At 37.0% G+C, this 22,028-nt stretch overlaps 1 protein-coding gene and 1 long non-coding RNA gene across 3 annotated transcripts; both read right to left on the bottom strand.

Annotated features, from left to right (window-relative positions):
* Positions 1–2,757: 2,757 nt before the first annotated feature.
* LOC122329216 lies at positions 2,758–10,465 on the bottom strand. 2 transcript variants are annotated; one of them, XR_006247885.1, is made up of 4 exons: positions 10,299–10,465; positions 9,070–9,194; positions 8,295–8,983; positions 2,758–3,015 (listed from the first exon to the last, which is right to left on the bottom strand). It is a non-coding gene; the product is annotated as an uncharacterized LOC122329216 (long non-coding RNA). The 2 variants fall into 2 exon arrangements; XR_006247886.1 differs by lacking the exon at positions 2,758–3,015 and adding an exon at positions 8,006–8,106.
* Positions 10,466–12,271: 1,806 nt separating this feature from the next.
* On the bottom strand, positions 12,272–21,728 carry klf15 (Kruppel-like factor 15). Its single transcript, XM_043224184.1, has 3 exons — positions 21,541–21,728; positions 18,108–19,359; positions 12,272–14,609 (listed from the first exon to the last, which is right to left on the bottom strand). The coding sequence occupies exons 2-3, from the start codon at positions 19,283–19,285 to the stop codon at positions 14,441–14,443; spliced, it is 1,347 nt and encodes a 448-aa protein (XP_043080119.1). The 5' UTR covers positions 19,286–19,359; positions 21,541–21,728; the 3' UTR covers positions 12,272–14,440.
* Between the last annotated feature and the right edge of the window lie 300 nt (positions 21,729–22,028).

Below are 22,028 nucleotides of genomic sequence, written 5' to 3'. Positions count from 1 at the left end.
TTCCAAAAAACAAATCTTTAATTGTCTGATGAATTTTTGCTAAACTGACACAAAATATGTGTTACCACATATACATATAAACTAAACAGTTTGAGTAATCAAATTGTTTAGATCACTCTGAAAACCGATACATAAAATGAAATAAATAGAAATGGTCATGGCAAAGAAAGAAATATACAAAAGTATATTTGTCATGTTTTTCATTGTAAGAAATCCCTAAAATATCCTAAACATGAGAAATTTACTTGAGAAGCACAAATGCATTTGATACTAAGACCTGTTTTTATCCTTTCATGCAAGACTCCGTTTGCTGGGTTTTTTTCCAGCATAGCAATTTGAAAGAAAAAAGGCTGTAATCTTCTTCCTTTCATTTCATTCATCTCACTGGGGCCAGACTGAGGCTTAGGGTAGTTTTCAAGGCACGGTTTTTCAGAGCATGCCTTGCCAGTCCTGTATTGGAGAGCGAGCTTTTGCACGGTCCCTAACTGAGCCAGAACGTGCTTGTTTTGAAATGTGCCGAGTGAAAGACTTGTGGAGCGTGTTTGGGCATGGGGATACAGGGGCCCCACAACACCCCTCCAAGCGATGAAGGGCCCCAGCAACACCCCCAACCCCCTCCCGTTCCTGAGGAGAGACGATCTTTCGTAGTGAGCCGTGCTGTATTGTGCTAAGGAAATGTGACTAACCGCTCCACCCCTTGTTTTCTCTCTCTACGACCCCCTCTGCGATAAGAATAATATAATTTGATCACGAGAGACGGCTCCTCGGCTCTCGATTGGTCCAGTGCGATGACATCACGTTCATAACAGCATGTTAAAGGGGGCTTAAATATATTGAGAAGAGAGATAAACAACCTTGCTTTGTACCTTTTTGTCCCCAAGAGTTGCACAAAATGTCCCATGCAGCATACACTTTGTATTTACTACGCGGACACTGTGTGCCACATTCAAAACGGAACGTTTAGATACATTTCAAAGGCCACTAATTCCTATATTTGATCTGTATAATGGCTTGTTTTATTTTTAAAAGCATTGGAGCGGACAAATGTGAAAAACGGGAGTAGGAAGGAACCACAAAAGGCCTTCTGGTGCCCGTTCGTAGCCAAAGACACAACAACACTGATCTAATTTGATGTGTTTGGCAGTGACGGGACTGTGGAGGGCACAAAATGTACCAGTGTTCTCTCTCACTCTCAAAAACACATGAAGACAGACGCACATACGTATACCGTAATTTTAATCATTAACTTGTCCAAGAAATGTTTTTAGGACTGCATTCACATCAACATCAATCACAACTCCACAAATATGATTAGAGAGATTATGATCATTAGCAAAACTATGCACAAAAGCACAAGTGTTACGAGCCATGTGAGCTATATAAAATATATATATAAATGTTTATATCTGTTCAAAAGTTTGGGATACTTTATTATTTGTTCTCTTGAAACTCAAGAAGACTGGATTTACTGGGAAATGTTATTACTGTTTAACAAAAGTTTTAATATATTTTAAAATGAAATATGCTGCTTTGATGCAAAGTGTCACAGAGTTCCAATATCGTTCCAATTTATTTGGTGCATATTTATCATCAATTATTAATCTCAGTTATTTATATTGGCTTTTATTATTCTGGTCTAAATATTAGTGTAGATACTGTGAAACTTTTTTCAGCATGTTTTTGATGAATACAGAAAGTGTTTATTTGGAAATTGTGCAATATTACTGTTTTTAATACATTTTTGATTAAATAAACGCAGCCTTTTTAATGAAAAAACAAGAAAACAAAACAGAATTCTTGACCAGTAACGCAGCCAGTAGCAGATACTGTTTTTCTAACTAATATTTATCCTGATAATGTACTAGACTGATGGAGCCCAGACGCCCCTAACAAGAGAAAAACACTCATTGTTCCAGTTCTGACCCAGTGTGCCAGCAAGACACAAACACACACACAAACAGAAGCCTGTGGCCTACTTCATCATTCTTTGAAATCAGCTTGTTAGAAGCTGATGAGGTCGTCTGTTTCTGATGGGTTCTGACAGAGTGAATTAAACAGGATGCAATCAAAGTCTACCATTATCTATTCAGTGTTTTCTCTGGCTCATATTCTATTTTGGGCACAAAGACTGATATCCAGAATGCATTTCTTTTGAAGCAGCACAAAAGCATGTCGACAATACTTCAGGATAAGACAGATAGTTCAAACAGGGACTCATTAACAAAATGCAGTAACAAGCATAAAATAGTCATTTACAAAATTGTGTAAGTGATGGGAAGTGTGCCCCCAGATATAAAGCCTACCAGGAGTCTAATCTTCTTTGCAAATTGCACAATGAAAATGTAATATAACACAATATGAAAAGTTATTATAAAGAAATTAGAAAAATCTAGAAAAAAAATGTAATATAATGAACTAACGGGATTTATTGTTAAGACGTGGGTTGCTTTTAATCGTATTATCCCTTTAAGAAATGCTCATTGCAAAGAATGTATATGTACTTCCGAGAAATATGATTGGTATTATTTCACTTAAGATGAAAAACTAGTCCTATTAGTGGCCTAGAGATAACTTTGGCCTTTTAACAGACAATGCCATGTTGAGGTCACGTTATAACCTGTTTTCTTCATGTAGGACTTTCAGCCAGTGCACAAGCCACGTTGCAAAGCATAAAGATGAAAATTGTTAGGCTGAATTAAAAAAATGTCACTTTCAAATCAAAGGATATCAACCTACAGTGTACCAGTAGCAGTTATTAAATACATTCCATGCATCCACACTGACAGGTGTCAGTATAAAGTTTAAACAACTGACACATTTTAAAAAAGAAGCAGCTTAATGTAAATATACATTTTTAAAGTTGTTTTAAGCCAAAGCTTGCAGTAAAATTACATTAATGTGAGGATTCTCCAGACCTGACGGAGGCAGCAGAGAGGATAATGCTGCTTCAGACAACACTGAAAGAAGTCCCTCTGTCTTCACCCAATAAGCCCCCATGTTTCCAAAGACTGAAATCTGAAAATAAAGCAGATATAAAGTGGTGTTTAAGCATTCTGCAAAACAAATTTATGAAAGAATGATGGCATGAACTTTGCAAATTTAATCTAGCAAATTATATATTAAAATAGTTTCCTTAAAAGCACTCATTAAAAGCCTGCCAACCTCTAAATAAACCTAAACTCACTGGAACGAAACCGGCATCGGTATCCACCTTATTTGGCATCATGGAAATAGCCTAAGCTGTTTTCTGTGAACATGCGTGACTTTCAATTCATTAACCATCATAGTGGAAGAATAACAAAAGTGCAGAAAGCAGTTTGAAAGTGTTAAAAAAAAAAACTTGTAAGAATGCAAACACAAGACCTCTGATACTGTCTAAAATGCGAGAAGTTGTAACTCATTTAGTGAGTACTTTTTATAATTCAATTCTTTTCAACAAGGTCGAATTTCATAACATCATACTGCAATATTTAATCAAGAGATGAGTCCATGTGCATCCACTGAGGTCTGGCTAAGCTCTGAATATCCACTGACCCTACAGCCGTCTGTGCTCTGTTCAATGGGCCTGTAAAGCTATTCAAGATGTTGCCCATCTGTTCTTTGGACCATTGATCACAGATCACTAGTTCACAGCGTGGAATAAATTCAGCAATCGCCTCGATTAAGGCCTGCAGATATGACTCAGCATTCATGCTATTGAAGGAGCATGAATGCGTCACAAGAGCCTTCAGCAGAGAGTGACATACAGCTGCGGCTTTTATGAGATCAGCAAAAAAAAATTGGCAACCACAAACTCTGAAGTGAAGCAAATGAGAAAAGCTCGTATTGGACGTAAGAGCGTTGTTCCACTGCATTTAGAAAGAGCTTTATTTAAAGTTTGTAGTAGAAGAGAGCCCATTGTATAATGTTACACAACACTGAGTAATTCTCCACAGGCTCGTTGGCACAATTGCTCCGTTTCTTTCTAAATTGTGTCTCTGTGTTGGTGGTTCAAGACCTGATTATACGATCAGCAGTTTGTCTTAAGGGAATACGCTTTACTACTAAGTGCCGTGTTGATTTTGGCTTGTTTCTACCCATGGGCAAGCAGAGCTATTGTATACACGCTTAGATTAGAGTATTCCATCTTTGAGCGAAGATTAATGAGATAGATTTATGCTTTTTTGGTTTTTTGCCAAGTGAGTGTTGGCAGATCATAAGCTGGGTGAAATTAACTTCGCATTACCGTAGTGTTTGAGGTACATGTGCACATGCAGATTCTTATCAAGTTTAGATCTAGATTTGTGTAAGGAAACCATTACAGAAATGTTTGAAGCTGTAGTGGGTCTGTTTTCACAGCTAATGAAAATACAATTGGCTAACATTCCTATTAAGTTATGAATCACGTTTTCTGAAGCGTTAAAAATGTCCCGTTTTTTAATGTTTTAAAAACATTGCTTCCAACTAAAATGTTTCATTAAAAAAGTTCCATAAACAATGCATGAACAATGTTTTGTGCTAATGTTTTGAGAACATACCTCTGAATATATTTTTTTTAGGAAATGTTTGGGTAACACTATATTTTAGGGTCTCTTAACAAGTTGGTTAATAGCATGCATATTACTAGAATATTAGACATTTATAGTAGTAATTCAGCACATATTAATGCCTTATACTACACCCCTAACCCTACCCAATAACTAAACTTAACAACTATGACTTTTCCCTCAATAAATGAATAGTTGGTAAAGTTACTAAAGTGTTACCTATGTTTGTTCGTAATTTTGAGAGAACTTTGCCAGAACAACATTCCCTGGTTTCATGCATTTTATCATTCACTAAGTGAAAAATGCAATTCTAATAATCAGTTATAAAAGTGTGCAGTTTGATGTTGCATTTAGGTCTTTCTCAGTCTTAAAAAAAAAAACCCAGTTTGCATTCCTCGAAGAGCATTTCAAGAACCATTTTCTTCTTAGTGTGATGAATAATTGAATAATCTGGAGATTCTTTTTTTTAAAGGTTGTTTGTGGAACCATTGATGCCAATAAAGTACCCTTTTTATGTGTTGCTCGCTGAAGTTCAACTTTACTTTTCCTTAGCACTAAAATGCATTTACGAACATTTTTTTGAAGTCTAGTATTGTACAGTATTGTATCTATGCTGATAATTACAGAGCTTTCAAATCTTCAACAGAAACAGATAAACCTTCAAAAGGCAGAGTCTCATTTAGCTTGCAAGTTCTCAGTCCGTTTCTGAGCTGGGATTGCCGTTCCACCTCAATGCGATCCACATGGCTTTTCTCCCGCCAGGCCACGGTCACCTTACATCAGTTAGAGATGCATTTAATGACCCAAAAATACTGACGTCATAAATAACAGCAGCAGCGAAGTGGGGTCAGGAAACATTGACATGTTCACGGAATACTATACACTGCCATATGCATATAGTGTATATATATGGCCATTTTATTGTGACCAAATAAAAAACCTGTTCTGGTGGAGAAAAGTAGTGTTTCCTGAATAGTTGAAGCCATTGCTTGCTCATCTCTGGTTGTTCTAAACCTGTACGAATTTCTTTTTAATTTTAAACACAAAAGAAGATATTTTGAAGAATGCTGGTGACCAAAAAGGGTAGCCATTCATTTCTATAGTATGGAAGAAAATGTAATATTTTAGATATAGTGTACCATCAACTTTTTTTAGGCGAACTATACCATTAAAATAATTTAATGCAATATTTGCTTTAAATATTGTAAAGTATTTTTTAATATAAAACAAAATATATAATATTTATGAAATATTTTAAATGTCGTTTAAAAAGGGGAAATTAGTTTTTTTGGAAACCTGCTTGAAAACAGTCATTGTACAGCATTAGCAATTCTTGAAACAATAAATGTTAAAAAATCATCAGCTTCTAATCAAAGAGCAAAAAATGGTCCTCATGTGACACTTTGTGACAAAAATCTTTATCAAACTCAATTGTGTCATCTGCATCCAGCGAGGTAAAAACGTCCCTATGAACCATTTATCTGCCAGAAAGGAGACTGTTTGGAAATCATTTACGTCACCACTACCTGAACACCAAAGGTTCACGGAGACAAATATTGATTGAATCTGAGCTTTTACCGTCACTGTAAACACATGATCGATAACGCAGAGGACTGAGAGAAAGTTGTGTCTGGTCAAGCTGAACGAAGCTGCGTCAGAAAGCGTCAGAGGTTTCTGTTTGTTTAAATTACATACTTGGTCACATTTTTTTATTTTTTAAAACTGATATGCCTTACCAAACAGTCTCGATGCATAAATTCAATGCATATACAAGTTTTCGCCTATTAATTTTTTTAAGTTTTAATAATAAATTAGATTTAAAACTGCATTAACATTCTTTAATGCAAGAAAATATTTCAATAATATTAGTAAATTAAGAAAAAAATATAAAACATGGCTTATTAGTTGCTCTGTACTGGATCAAAGTCTTTTTTTATGTGTACAAACTCAGCTAAATCCATATAAAGTTATGTCTGTGTGTAAACCGAACCACAGATAATATTGTTTTCTAGAGCTTAGGGTTTGTTATTCTAGTATAGACTTTGATTCGTCAACCGTCAAATTATGGCCACTATGTAAGTTGTTGTAAATTGCTTGAGCTCTACATGGAGAAATGCTCACAGAGACCTGTCTGTCTGAATACAGGTCCTTAAAAGTTCAGGAGAACGCTCTGTGATCAAATTCATTTGCATTTCTTCCACATATCGGGAAGATACTTGGCATGCATCACAGTGCTGAAAGTATAATAAAAGACAAATCGCATCTGCTTGCAGACATCCGGATATGAATACTTGAAGACAAAATGTGGTCAAATGGAGCATCTGGAGTTATTGCTTTATTTGATATTGATTACTCAGTTCAAGTGTTGAAACCGCACTGTTCCCAGGGGCAGAGCCAATATACTTTCAGACACGCAACGGTCTCATACGCGTGTGATGAGCAAACATTTTTCATCAGAGTATTTCTGAAGTTCCACAAGAGGCCAGCGGGTTTGGAAATCTTCTGACACATAGAAAACTGCTTTCTGAGATGAAAACTTGTCTGAGATCTGAGATTTTTTTGTCATCCCAAACCTGTATGACCAGCTTTCTTCTGTGAAACAGAACGATATCTCTATATAAATGAAAGGCAATCTTGTTTGTGAAACCTGTTCGAAAACAATCAGTACTCTTTTTTTTTAGCTCATTTATGCGTTTTGCCTTTAAACAGTAACGCATTCAAAACACTAATATATACACAACACACATCCACGGATCAGCCGAGACAGACTAAAGGTGCATGTATCAGCGATTCAAACGTTGCACAGCTGTGTGAAATGAGGCCATCACGTTATGCAATATTAAACAATCTTCAGAATCCCTCCAATTTCTCTCTCTCTTACACACACACACTGGGGCTGTAAGCCAATAACCTTCAGCAGAGTGAAATGTGTGTGTGTGTGTGCCTCTTCTCTCTGTTCTTGTAACACCATATTGTCTAATGATAACCCCTGTTCATGCCAGCCTCAGTCAGCTGGTAATATATTTCTCAATCTGTATCGAAGTGGAACAGAGGCACCCAGGGGTTTATGAGTTAGTTATTCTTTCTTAGTGTGAAAAAGAAATATTTATTCTGTGCAGTAAAAATATCACAGCATTATATGCAGTTTGTCTAAATACGAAGTTATAGGAATTCCTCCTGAATTTATATGATTCATTCGATTTCATTTTTTTTATATATATATATATATATATATATATATATATATATATATATATTAGTCCTTAAATTGATAAATCGCAATTAATCACAATACATACATCCATATACACATACTGTACATACTGTATATATTTTTCAAATATTTAAAAGTATAATTTATATTATAAATAAATAAATTCAATGTATAAACATAAACATACATGTGAATGTATTTAAAAAATACACAGTACACATACATTAAAAAAACAACAACATTAATTAATGGTTTGACAGCACTAGTTTATGTATCATTTATTTTTGCGATGGCAAAGGTGGGTTGTTTTAGCATAATTTCTCCTCAGTGTCACATGATCCTTTAGAAATCATTAAAATGTCGCTGCTAAAGAAATACAATCATCAGTGTTGAAAACAGTGTTGCGTTGCTTAATATTTTTCCGATTTTGATAAACGGAAAAGAAAAGTGTTTATTTAAATTAGAAATATTTTGCACATCTAACGGTCTTTAGATATACTGTCGCTTTTTTGACGTTGACTGAAAAAATACAAATATATCAGAATCATACTGACCTCAGGCTCCCGAAGAGTAGTGTATACAGCACTGATGTAAGACATTAGACAGGGCTTCCCATGCTGTTTGACATCTTCTATTGTGTTGCTGTCCTTTCCCTTCAGCAATCAATTGCCTTTCCTTTGAACTGTGAAGAAAAAAAGGCTTCAGAGTTAACAAATGCACTTTTGTTATCAGACTTGTACTCGCCAGGGAAAGAAACGGCTGCCAAGGATTGAGGCCTGACTAAATTTTTGAAGCTCAATGGTTTTGTTCTTTAAACTTAGCGTGTTTTACCCTGTGTACGAAATCTGCGGGTGCTAAACTACCAGTGAGTGTGTTTCTGATTTTGCTACGGCAGGAAAAAAATGACTGGGAAATGTCCCAAGTTATAAAATCATATACATTTAGATAATGGTTCTTTTTATGCTTTGTTTTTCGTTTTATGTGCAAAGGCCTGTATGTGAATCTTGTGCACAAGAAAACATGAGCGCAACCACCAAACCAGGCTTTAACAGTAAATTAGAGGCATGGACAGTTTTACTTCCAGAAGAAAAGAATGTGTCTCAGGTTGGAAACGGAGGCGAGACGAGCTGCCAACATCTCCTCCATTCCTTCAAGATGTTTCTAGACCGAGATCTTGATGAAGAGATCAAGTTTGAACACATTTATATCCTTTGGACTATAGGATCTCAAATCCTGAGTCCTCCTGCAAGACAAAATGAATCCCGCTCGCATGAAGTTTGGATATGACAACATGAAAATGAAATAACTGAGAGCCTTCAGAAAACTGACCGCAGCAACAATGTTTAAATCTGGGTTTTATTATCTGAGATGAATCCGATGGTAATGCTGCGGTCAGAGGTTCGATTGAGAATCCTACAAACGTTCACCGCAAAGCTGTGAGCTATAATGAAATCCTGTGCAGAGGGAACAAAAGCAAGGCAATATGTGCAGGAATATTCATAAATCATCTCACACATGTACGCCAGTAAGTTGTTTTTCAAACTAAAGCTGTCAGCTTCTAATGAGAATAAAACATGCACTGCTTTCTCCTTGTCAGTGCAGTCATTCCTTTCAAAGACAACGGTTAAAAAAACATTTAATAACATTTTAAAATTCCTTTAAATAATTTTCATATGATGAAGCACTTTCTAATACAGAGTACTTAAACAGAGTATTTGTTATATTATAGATTATTATGATTATTATTATCAATTAAATATTTACTATTTGATATACTAATTGAAACATATACATATATAAATAACTATGTTAACGCTGTTAATTAATAAATATTTTTATATTAATATTACACTGTTATATATAACAGTGTGTGTGTATATATATTTTTTTACATGTACATTCATCAGTTGTTGCTTCTGAATATATTATATAAATTTTTATACAAATATTATTAAAATGTTTTATATGTTTTAGAAATATTAATATTTTATATATTATTCAAAACGTATTATATACCTATATTTAAAAAGTATTAGTTATAATATTACTGTCATGGAGTACTTTTTGATAAATATATATGAGTGTTTACATTTGTCTATAGACACTCATAGAAATTATTATATACATTTTCTTACAGATTTTGTTATATTTTAGAAATGTATTATTAATTATTATTATTATTAGCTGGTTAATATGAATAATTAATGAACAATAAATACTTTATTTTAAAACAATTTTACAGTCAGTGAAATGCTGTTGCTGAATATTACATTTTAGACATTATGCTATATAAATATTATATATATATATTGTACAGAACAGACGATTTGATTTGAAATGCTCCACCTTGTCCCAACATAATCATTTTGCACAATGCAATTCATTAACTCTTCAAATACATTTACGGTCGAACAAAACACAGAAACGGACCAAATGGAAAAAGCAGCTCATCCAGGTTTTATAGAATGCCTCATTTATAAACAGCTGCATTTAATCGTTAATAGAATAAGTCACCGCATCATTTCCTGTGACCTGTTATTCGCTTGACCTAAAGTTACCTTGGTGTCACGACAGATGGATCTACTCTTTCCAACAACGCAAATGCTCCAAAAATAAATCTGTCAAATGGCTGGAAGACCATTGCTTTTCCCTGAGCACAGCAAGAGCCGGAGAGCCGAGGAAATATAGTTCCCTAAACAACAGCGAGTGTCGAAGCCACACGGGAAGACTGATTGATAGCTTTAAACTGAAACGAAATCATAAAACACGTTTATTTAATAAGTTGCCAGGACAGTGTAATAAATCAAGCTGCCTAAAGAACCCACTGACATTACATGAATGAAACAGAACTGCGTTATTCATTACCGCAAATGATACACTGAAAGTCAATCCCTTACTATGACTCTGAACATGGCAGTAAACAACCGACCCTTTTCAAGGACCTCTAATGTTTTCTCCTAGTCCATCTGAGCTGCGTGATACGCAGCGAGGAGAAAACAAAGATAAAATGGTGAGCAAATCTGGAGTCGTCCAGACAGGACAGACGTTTATGGTCAAGCAGGTCCAAGATCATGTTAGCTAACGTCTGGAGATCTTGGCAGTAGACTGAGGATCTCCTTCACATCAGTGAGCCTGTCCAACAGATGGCCATAAAAAGAACATCACTTCACTGCATTCTTCTCTTCCTGACTCCCTCCTCTCATCTTTAGGAGTGCCACATGTGCTCGGGGGCTTGTGAAGGGAGCAACATAAATTGGGGTTGTCAGCCATAAACATCGGGGCCCTTCACAAGCATCATGCTCAATATGTCCTTATCCAGGGTGACTCAGCATAAACAACAAGTGTTTTGAGCTGGACTCCTGCACTATTGGTTGTTGTTCCTGTTGGAGCTGCTGTTTGGATCTGATTGTGCACATCAAGTCAATAAACACTGTGAAATTACATGTAAGTTATTACAATATATTATTTGACATGTTTATGAAAAATAAATTCAGGAAATATATTCGTTTCACATGTTAGGGGTTTTCATGGGGTTTGTTGTTATATACAAAATAACATACATGCTATATAACGTTTTACGTGCTACTGATAATATTTGTATCCAAAATGTATAATATAGATAAAAAAAAAACTGTCAAAAATACTGTCATATAATCAATAGCTATTAATCACATCTAAAGTGAAAGGTTTTGTTTACAATAGTATGTATGTGTGTTGTGTATATTTATCATGAACATATAAATGCATAGGCATATATTTAAAAACACATGCATATATAAGAAAAGCTTAATAGTATATATATATATATATATATATATATATATATATATATATATATATATATATATATATATATATATATATATAAGAATATAAATCTATAAGTGTGTATATATATATAGAGCTATAAAAATTGGGAGTACATTTTAACTTTTATGTATTATAATATGGACAGCATGAGTTATAAGTGTTTTATAGGAATTAGCGTATACAAACTATATTACAATGCTGTTGTTTTTAAATGATGAATTAAACAAGGTTCTTTTATTAGTATCACTATATGCAAGGTTTATCTGTAAACAATTTAAAACACATACTAAAGCTCTTTTATGACATCTTAACCTTCACTGTTTGGCTGACTTATACTCTGTTAAAGAGAGGCACATGTGTGCTTCATTGCATTCTTTCTTCAGGAAGTGAGTGGTTTTAAAGTAGGATTTGGAATTATAAGGCACATTTTCTCTCTCAACCCCTTGCATAGTTTTTTATTTTTATTTTTTTAAATTGGGACGACTATAATTAGACGACTGGTATGAGACCGTCAATCATTTTAAGGCGTATAAACTGAATGCATGAATGACGCATTGCAAGCACAACTATTGAATTAAACTGTTCTGCAAAGTCTCACTTGTGGAATTCAAAATAGAAATGAAAACTTTGCGCTGATGCAGTGCATTCATATGGAATCAATGTAACTGTAGAAGCATCTATTAAATACACATAAACACAAACAAGACAACACAAAAACAAAAAAGTTCTTATTTTCAATTTATTTGTAAATGCATCTGATGTATATCAAGAAAAATATATAATATTTTATATATATATATTTATATATTGAATTGTTATTATGTACATTGGTTTACATTTTACAGGGGACATTTATACAATCAAAGACGCGAGTACGTCAGTAGAAGAATATCCGGTACTCTCTGATCCAACGACATTTTGTACAAAGTCTGTACATACAGTATACATACATTCAATGTTGGCCATAAGCACCAATTTCACCAAAAATTTCATGTATAGACGGCAAGGAATGCAACGCTAACAGTACGCAACCTCCGCCTGGGTGTACTCGTGACGTACATTTACTACATTTAGATGTTCGGGGCTTTAAAACAAACAATTGTATGTGGTTACCTCTTTCAGTGAGCAACAATAACGTAATTGGAGAGATATTTATCCTCCATGGCACTGGTTTGTATGTTAAACAGGCACAAACAGCAGCAAAAAATCCCTATACTGTAGGCAGACAAATGTCTTTCCTTCATTCCTACAGGACTCTTCTGGTCTTCGAGAGGTCTGAGTGGTTCTGGTTTCTTCCCGCTCTGCGATATCTGATCCGAGATCGGATTTCCTGACCACAACAGTTGCTAAATATTATAAGCAGAGCAGCAAAACGATACCATAATCATTTTTATGCATTCCTCCGAAGCACATGTCAACTCGTAGAGCAAGTAAGAGAACTAGAAGAGATAAGTATATACTTGAGTGTATGTGTATATACGTGAACACATCTATAGGTGCCTGTTGTGCCTGTTGGCGCAGTACAAAGAGCAACGAGTTGATTCATCACCTGAGGCACTCTGGGTAACTTTGTAGTTGTTTCCATTTGGGTTTTTGTTTTGGCAAAAACAGACTGCATAATACAGATTGCATTGTCAAGGTTGTTACAAAGCTCTCATTACAATCCAATTCAATTGTATAATTTTGTTAAATATTAGCATTAACTATCAGCACCCCACTGGATATTACGACGCATTCTTTCGCGAACACATGGTCAGCGAGCTCTATCAGTAGTCAAGCTGTGTCCATGACTACAGTTCCCATGAAGAATGTCCTCTTTGAACTCCAAATGCGTCTCAGACTACGTTTCCCAAGCAGGAGGATTTGACCTGCAAGCGTCCCCTGTGCGGGAGCTCGCGGTTGAGACCGGTTAGCACCTTGCAATTCCAGTTTCTGTCATTCAAGCTCATCTCGCAGAGACGTTTTGGCAGATAGTCCCAGGTCAAAAGGACTCTTTGAGGCAGGTTAGAAAGGGTTGATCGTCTGTATTGACCTAGCTTAGCTATCAACTTACTGACTCGGATCGTTGGATTTTTCAGATATGAAATGTGTTACATTGCTGTCGAAAATAACTTCTAACCGCAAACACTTAACCACGAATGCCTTGGCCCCGGCTGCAAACATTAAGATTAGAGAAAGGCCAAGAAGGTATCTTGTTTTAATTTTTTAAAAGCAACCAATGACAAAGACGACGATTGAAATGAAAAAGTTTTGTGATATAACTAAAACGTAAGGGAAAAAAATTCAATACTGATCAGAAGGCCCATTCACATACGTCAAATGTGCGTGTTTTGACTACCGTCAATTCGCTCTATGGTCTGTCCGGAGGCGTTTCACAGTTTGCTAGCATACAACTGAAAGTCAAGAGGAAAAGCCTCTGTTTGCCAATAGCTTATAATGGCACAGTCCTACCATTGATCAGTAGTTCAAATGAACCCGAGTTTTTTTGGTTTAGAGGAGCTAAACACGTTATGTTGGCAAAAAGAAGTGACTTTATCGTGATTTTGAACAAGGAATGTTGATGACTGGCAGATACATCAACAATTCATACCTCAAAAGTACAACAAAAAATGCTTTGAACGTTACATGTTGCAAACAAATTTGTTCTTGAAACATAGAAAACAATCATGAACGCTACAAAAATACAATCTACGAAGCTTACGACATCCGTGAGGCAGATGAGTCAAGTAACAGTTTCAGAACAAACTCTTCTTCAGTTCATCCAAGCCTCATATAATAAATTATCACAGTACCACAAATGAATCGGAATTCTGAATGAATTCTCTCACTTTCTTTCATCCATTCGTTCGGTCTTTTTATCTCTCTCTCCATGGCGGGGGGTTGTGTGGGGTCAGTGTGCAGTGCGCGCTGTCCTGCTGCTTCGTGGAAAGCGATGGACTTTGATGTGTTTGGACAGGTGATCGCTGCGGGCAAATTTCTTCTCGCAGACGGGGCACTGGTAGGGCTTAACTCCAGAGTGAGACCGACGATGCCGTGACAGCTCGTCCGACCGGGAGAATCTGCAAGAAGAATCCAGAGATAAAGCCAAATATGAATGGTTGTGCACTGATCCAGTTCATTTTTTTTTTTTACTGTAAAGCTTTGGTTGTAGAAAATGCACTATATGGCTTTTTGCTTTCGTTGGTATTTTTCATGTCTAAAAAAAGCAGAGGGCCTAAATGCTTCAGTTACAGTTGTTTTGAAGTCAACATGGTCCTTATTTAGTCTGTATATTCCTTGTGTTGGTCTTCATGATCATTCATCTACTTGCGCTGCCTTTAAAACCACCTTTAAAGTATCCTTTACTTTTCTTCACTACTCTGCTATCTTAGCCCAGCGTTTCTCTTGTCGAATATCTTATTTCATGAAGTAATGCATCAGATTATTGAAGAAAAAGGCCAAAAACAACATTTATCATTGACTTAATCAAGACAGCAGTGCCTAAATTAGTTAATCACTGGACAAACATAATGGAAATATAGAATATTAAGCAAAACAGATCATAAATCTAAGCTTATTTGGACAAGACAGCTCATTACTCACAATAATAAACCCTACAGCACATTTTTTGTTCTCTTATATTTGTGATTTGGTAAGAGCAACCGTCTCTGTGAAATCAGACAAAAGGTGAAAAGAGTGCTGGAGTTACTGAGTAACAAAATGAAAAGCACAGAATCAGTGACAGTGAAATCTCTTTCACAGGCTTTGAGGTGAATACCCTGACACAGAGCGCATGCAACGTCAAATAAAACTGTCAAACAATTGCTCAGTGTCTTCACTACTGAGCAGCAAATGGTTTGAGCTTGGAGCAGATCTAATGAGCAACTATATTTAACCCAGCGCTTAACCCGGTGCTCAAGTTCCAAAAGAAGATTTGCACCACATTCATGCCTGTTAATGTTTTCTGAAAGCAAGACCCAGAAGAGGGAAAACTCACAGGTTCTTTTTAGAAAATATGGAAGCATTTTCCATAACTCAATTTGCAGTTCTCTCTTGCTCAAGTTATGCCATACACCCTGCACAGAAAGTAAAAGAGACTCCTGGGAAATCAGTTGTATTACATCTCTGGTGTAAAAATAACTGTCAACTTTACACCTTTATACTACCAAATAGACATTGTACTCGATAATAAGCACCTGAAGATAGTGTTCACTTCTGTTTGAAATGAAAAAACCAGGACAACAAACTCTTGCTCAACCCCATGCCATGGTTTCATATGAAGCCATAGGCAGTATCTGTTTCTAATGTCCCAGGAACATGTGTAGAGTATTTGCAAGGCTATAAAAACCAGTGTCTCTCTCTCCTGCTTGACTTTTCTTCAATTTTTACAACAAGCTTAGACAGGAACGGTAGAGTTGTAACTATGCTAACAGTAATGCACTAACTTTGTGCTGGATCCAAAAATAAACCCCCTGCAGCGATAGCACGACTAACAAAACTAACAAGAAAATTCTCATTTCATAATCAAAAGAGAAGACAAATAAGTCATGTAACATATGCTAACTGTAATGCTAATTAAACCATAATGCCTTTTTTGACTGAAAATGTATCGTACATTCTAAAATGCCACATGTATGGTATGCGAGCAAGTCTTTGAAGTGTGTTGGGATAGGATGGTGGTGGACTAATTGCTGCCCTGTGGGATGGGATGGGATGGGATGCCCCTCCTTGTTCGACGTCAGAGCTCACAAGCAGAGCTGTTCCAGCATGCTCCACAGCACATGCTTTTAACTTCTATTCAAATACCTACATTTTTGCATTGTGGTCGAAAAGCTATTCCTTTGTAACCAACTATAAGTACTCTCTTAATTTGATTCCACCTTGCAAATCTGTATTTTCCATTTTAAAACAAAAAGAGTTATGCTAAAGCATTTGGTCTGCTCAAGCATACTCGCATGTTGATACTGCAAACTATTAGTTGAAATAAAGCTTTTCATGCAGGTTTTGTCCTCTATTAACCTTTGTGTGCAAGCTGTATAAAAAAAGTACTTCCTTGTTTGTTTCCAGCTGCATGGGGGAATAGCAAAGAACAGGACGTGTGTGCAAAGATGTTATCATCTAGCCAACTGCTGTGTTTTCTAGTCAAGTATCATGTTTAAAGCCATTGTGTGTGCTTTTAGGTCTAAGAAATTTTTAGTCTAAGTGTGAGTATGGTTTTGTGTGTTTGTGTCACTAGGACAATTTTATTTGCGGAGTACCATAGGAATGCTAAAAATGCTGGCAAAGCATTGCCGCAGCCAGGCTTGAGGCAGCCAATGGGGCATTCTTCTGTTGCTTTCTTCCCTACATCCATTCCCTGACAGTGTCCCGGAGACCTCAGTCAGACTCGCAGACTGCTGAAGGCCAGTCACTGCCAACTGCTATCCAGAAGCAAGGCTAGCCAAGGTCACTGATAACAACAGACCTCTTGAAACACTAAGTCTTATCATACTTAGCTAGAAGCTCTCTCTTGACGGTTCTAACTAGCCAATCCAATTTTGGATTTTTTTAAATAATCAGCATCTTCTGGGAAGGGTCTGATCTGGGAATCAGGGGTACCAAGTGCTTGAGGAATGTAGTTATTTAAACTTGGTAACCCATGCAGTCAATTCAAGCTTACACTTTAAGAGTTAGCACCCCCAAGAATGAAAAAAATACAAGAACCAAATTATTCACTTTAAGCTTTATCTATACTGTCAATCCTGACCTCACTACAACTGCTGGTGCACTTTAAACAGTGTCCAGGCCTTGTTCAGAGATTGAAGCTGGACATAGACTAAGAGTAAACAAATGAAGCAGCGAATAGGGCAAAGTCTGCCTCTTCAAAGACTTTATCTAATCTCCAAACAGCAGAGATAACACAAAACAAGACCCAAAATCTAAGGACAAATTGTGAATGAAATTTTACAGCTGCAATACAAAGTCATTATCAAGCAGTGTTGGGGAGTAACTACCTAAAAGTAACAGAGCTACTAACTAGACTACATTTATCAATAATGCGATCGGCTTTTATATTATTATTTATTATATATTTATTATATATTTGTTTACAGTAACAAGCTAAAGTTTACAATGAGTAGTGGTACAGAATAACCACTTGCATGCTTAATTGCATTCTATTTAGCTTTTTGCAACTTTGCAGCATAAGAGAGTTGAGGTAATAATCAAACTCGTTCTATTTCTCTATTAAAATGTTAGTTTTTTCAACACCCTAGAGGGCCAATATCATGCAGAGTTTACACCAGATCGTAATTAAACACACCAGAACCAGCTAATTTTCAGGATTACTAGAAACTTCTAAACTAAACTTGATGTTACATGAAACAAAATGCCTGTCCAAAATGGATAGTCCACATGCTAGAGCTTTACTTAGTCTCTGTTTGAAGTCCATTAATGGATGGTCAACAAAGATAATGATGTACTATACTCATTTCGCAATAACTACAAATTGCTGGAGTGAAAGCCCTTCATACACATGCAGACCTTGACATCTAACCTCACAAAAAACACAACTGTACTGAACAGAACAGAACTCTCACCTCCAGCCACAGCCAGGCCAAGTGCAGGCAAATGGTTTCTCGCCAGTGTGTCTCCTCAGGTGTGCCTTTAGGTGGCTGCTCTTGGTGTACATCTTGGCACAGCCAGGGAAAGTACACTTGTGCATTTTAATAAGATCAGCTACCGAGCTCTTCTGGAATTTGTGACCTCCAACTACAAGCCCTGTTCCCTGGCCATCAACTGTTCCATTCTCCCCTAGACCTAAGGGTTTAGCGGCAATGGGAACTGGGGCAATACGGACAAACTTGGAGGAAGAGCTGTTAAGGCTTGCCGGTGGGATCACCTGAGGAACCAGGGCGAACGTTTGACCCTGGATGTTGACAAGGAGCTGGGTTATTTTGATGTCTGAGGCAGGTTGTGGTGTTGGTGGTGAGGGGGCAGTTTTAGGGCTCAATTCCTGTTTCATTTGAATGGGCTGGAGCTGTAAGATCACAGGCATACTAGGACTATCCACCATCACTACCTTCCCAGAAGAGTCCTCCTTTTTCAACATGTCCTGAGGATTTGTGGCGGCCCCTCCTGTGAATTGTGCACTTTTGGGATCAGAGTTGGCGTCGACTATGTTACTTGAGACAGGCACTGTTTGGTCTAAGCTTTGAGCCCAAGGTTCTGATGCAGGTCCTTGGATGCTCTCACAGGACACTAGACCCTCTCCAGCTTCCTCTTTCAAGGCTACCACTTCCATGTTCTCCTCCAGGAACTCCTCAATCTCCTCCAGAGTGGGCTGAAACAGTAGCCCTGCATGGTCCTCCAAATCTCCAGGAAAAACAGGGAACTCAAAGCACTCCTCTTTGGTGGTGCGGTCCCGTCGTGACTCCCAAGCCAGACCCATGGGAAGAACAGGAGGGACCATGGGAGACACGGTGGTGGAGGATGGTGAGTTTTGGCTCAGTGTTAGGGACTGAGAGTGAAGGAAGTCAAGGAGGCCATCTTGACTTTCTCCACTTGAGTTACTCCCACAACTAGAGCCCAACACCTGTGACTCAGGGCTGGAACAGGAACGTGGGCTAGATGAGTCACTCAGGTTATCCTCTGAGAATGGTGATGGAAGCATATGGTACACCCCCTCGTCTGTCACCATATCCGATGGGTTGTGGGCTGGCAGCAAACAAGTGTAAGGAAAGAAAGTCTCTTCATCAAGCAGCAGGTGATCCACCATTCCTGGCTACTGCCTGTCCAAAGTGCAGTGACCACTTTTGCAGTTCCCTGCTTTGAATGATTCAGGTTTTCAGTCTATAAGAAACCCCAAAAAAACACAATCAGGATTAGAAAAATGTGACATTTCATAGATGCGTAACATTCAAAGTAAAGCAATCCTGAGAACACTTTTGATGAAAACAATAATTTGTAAAAGGGTTTGGTCCTACTGAATTCATTGTAGTCCAGCTTTGCAAAAGGGACTAACAGACCTAGAGTAAATTGCTTGAATTCATTCAGCATGTCCTGTATACATGGTAGCCAGACTACAATTACCCTTGGCAATTTATACACACACCAAAGACAGAGGGAATGTGCAATGTGCATTTAATCCTTTAAATATTCAATGACATTGCAAAAACCAGCTGTAGAGTATTACTATGCATGTAAACAAACTCAGTGTTAGGCTGAATTATGTTTCAATGACTCTTTTCCACTCCACAAGAACATTTAAAACCCAAGAAGCAGCTAAAGGCTAAGCTATTATCATCCCCTGCCTTGTGGATGTGTGAGACACTGGAAACAATTTAGTGTAATAGCTGTATACATCAACTCTAAAATAAGGATGTGAACATGTTACTCCCTCACTACAAGTCTTGCTATAAGCTAAACCATTTAGACAAGATAGCATTGTCTGCACACAACGAGTCTCAAATTATTGTTCGATTGGAAACAGATGATAATTGGAAACCAAGACTCTTGCCAAAGGAGCACATAAAATGACGTTGCTATATGTGAGACAACTCACAATTTAATCAATAAACTATGTTCAATAACTTATTGAACATTCAGTAAATGTTTTCTCCTTTTTTGGCATGTGGTGTACTTGATGCATAAAAAATATGTGTGGTTTCTCTCTGAGGTGTTTTTCTTGTTAGCGTGAAAGACTTACTGTAATGCTGCTATCTGCACATCAACTGTAAGATATTCAAGAAGGCAACATTGTTCATTTCTGGGAATTTGACCGCCAAAGCCTAACTTCAATACTGCAGCTAGTAATTTCATTATAACATTCCTTGGCCCATGCACTAAAAAGAAAAAAAAAAGAATTTGCAGCTACAGCAATGTAATAGCCACTCCAACAGAGGCTTTACACATATTATCATTTAAGAAGTAAAATAAGTATATAGAAGGTTGACTGGGGTTAGTTGTCAAACTTTTGATCCCAGTGAATACTTTTGAACAGACACAAACATTTGTATTTGCGATGAAGCTCAATAAACACATGACATGTTGAGCCAATAGTGTGCCATGTTGTCACACTATATGGAGTAGACAAATGTAAATGTAAATGGTAGTGCACAAAAATATAAAATCACTGAGCGTCAACTAGACCCAGTCTTTCTCTTAGCATAAAATAAAAGCCTATAACAACCTTAAAACCTACACTAGAGTTCTAAGTCTGCAGAACTTCCATTAGGCTTCTTCACGCTTGGATTAAGTAGTTCATTAATCAATACTGGAAACTTTTATAGGAGTTTAATCGAGGGGGTGATTCTAGCGCCCCCTGTCTGTTGCAGAATGACCGATAATAACCCTGACATCTACAGGCAGTGTCAACACCCACATGTGTCAACTGCAAACTCAGGAGACAGTGTTTCTTCAAATACCCTTAGACACCTTAAAATCTGTTTAAATCTCCATTTAATTGCTTATTATTAAACTTCATATCTGTTTCCCCATCTAATTTGTTCTAATCACGTACTGACATTTCTGCCAAAGTTTTCAAAATCAAACACATTTTCTTCATCAGTTGTAAAAAGTGCTCGAAACATGCAATGAACGAACTTCAGGCAGTTTTAACATAAAAGTTTTTATTTTATTTTATTTGTTGTTTTTTTTCAAATGTGCAATGTTATAAAAGTAAGATTAAATTCTATAATCATCATTGTACTAAATTATTACCAAAGCATTAAATATATAAAATATGCACAATACGACGTGCTTGCTTTATGCGATAACCTACTACTGCATAAAGCTTGAATATATTTTTTGATCACCCGGCCCTGTTTACCCACTAAAGCTGTTAATCTCCCTGCCTTTATATAGTTAGACTGCATAAATGCACAGTTGCTCCAAGCTATCGTGCATTTTTATTATTATTATTGTTGTTATTCTGCATTATGCGCCCCGCGTTTCGACGTTGCGCGCAGTTTCCGCGCATGCCACGCGACTACTCGACGCGCAAGTGAAAAAAATAAAAACAAGCAAACTTACCTTTCTAAATCGCTCGCATTAATCCGTGCTGCTTAAAGTTCTAGTACGATCCGTTTCTCTTTGCTGAAGAATGCTTCATTAGCCGTTAAATGTGCCCTTGAGACATGAAGCGTCTCATGGCAGATCATGCTCTCGTCTCTGTAGTATTACGCCGCTGTCACACGATCTTGTCTTGTGGGCTTTAAGAGTAGATTTGGGGAAGGCTACTGAAGGCTCGTCTGCTCCACGCGCTGGGATTGGCGGAGCCGTCGATGGAGGCAGGACTATTGCCTTTTGTCGTCAATGAACAGCTTTTACTGAAGCACACGGTTGCTTCTGTCAACTGAGGGAACTTTAACTCTTGCAGCGGTGCTGTAATCACAGCGCATCTGGCAAAAGAAAGTTGATTTAGAAAGTGAGCTGCAAAAGCAAGATCATTAACGAAATGTTTTTTTTGCTTCACATTTTAATAACAGCACTATAATACAATAAATTGATTAAATTGAAAA

This window comes from Puntigrus tetrazona, chromosome 23, assembly GCF_018831695.1.
Source record: "Puntigrus tetrazona isolate hp1 chromosome 23, ASM1883169v1, whole genome shotgun sequence".
Lineage (NCBI taxonomy): Eukaryota > Metazoa > Chordata > Actinopteri > Cypriniformes > Cyprinidae > Puntigrus > Puntigrus tetrazona.
This window is presented reverse-complemented; position numbering and strand designations above follow the sequence as displayed.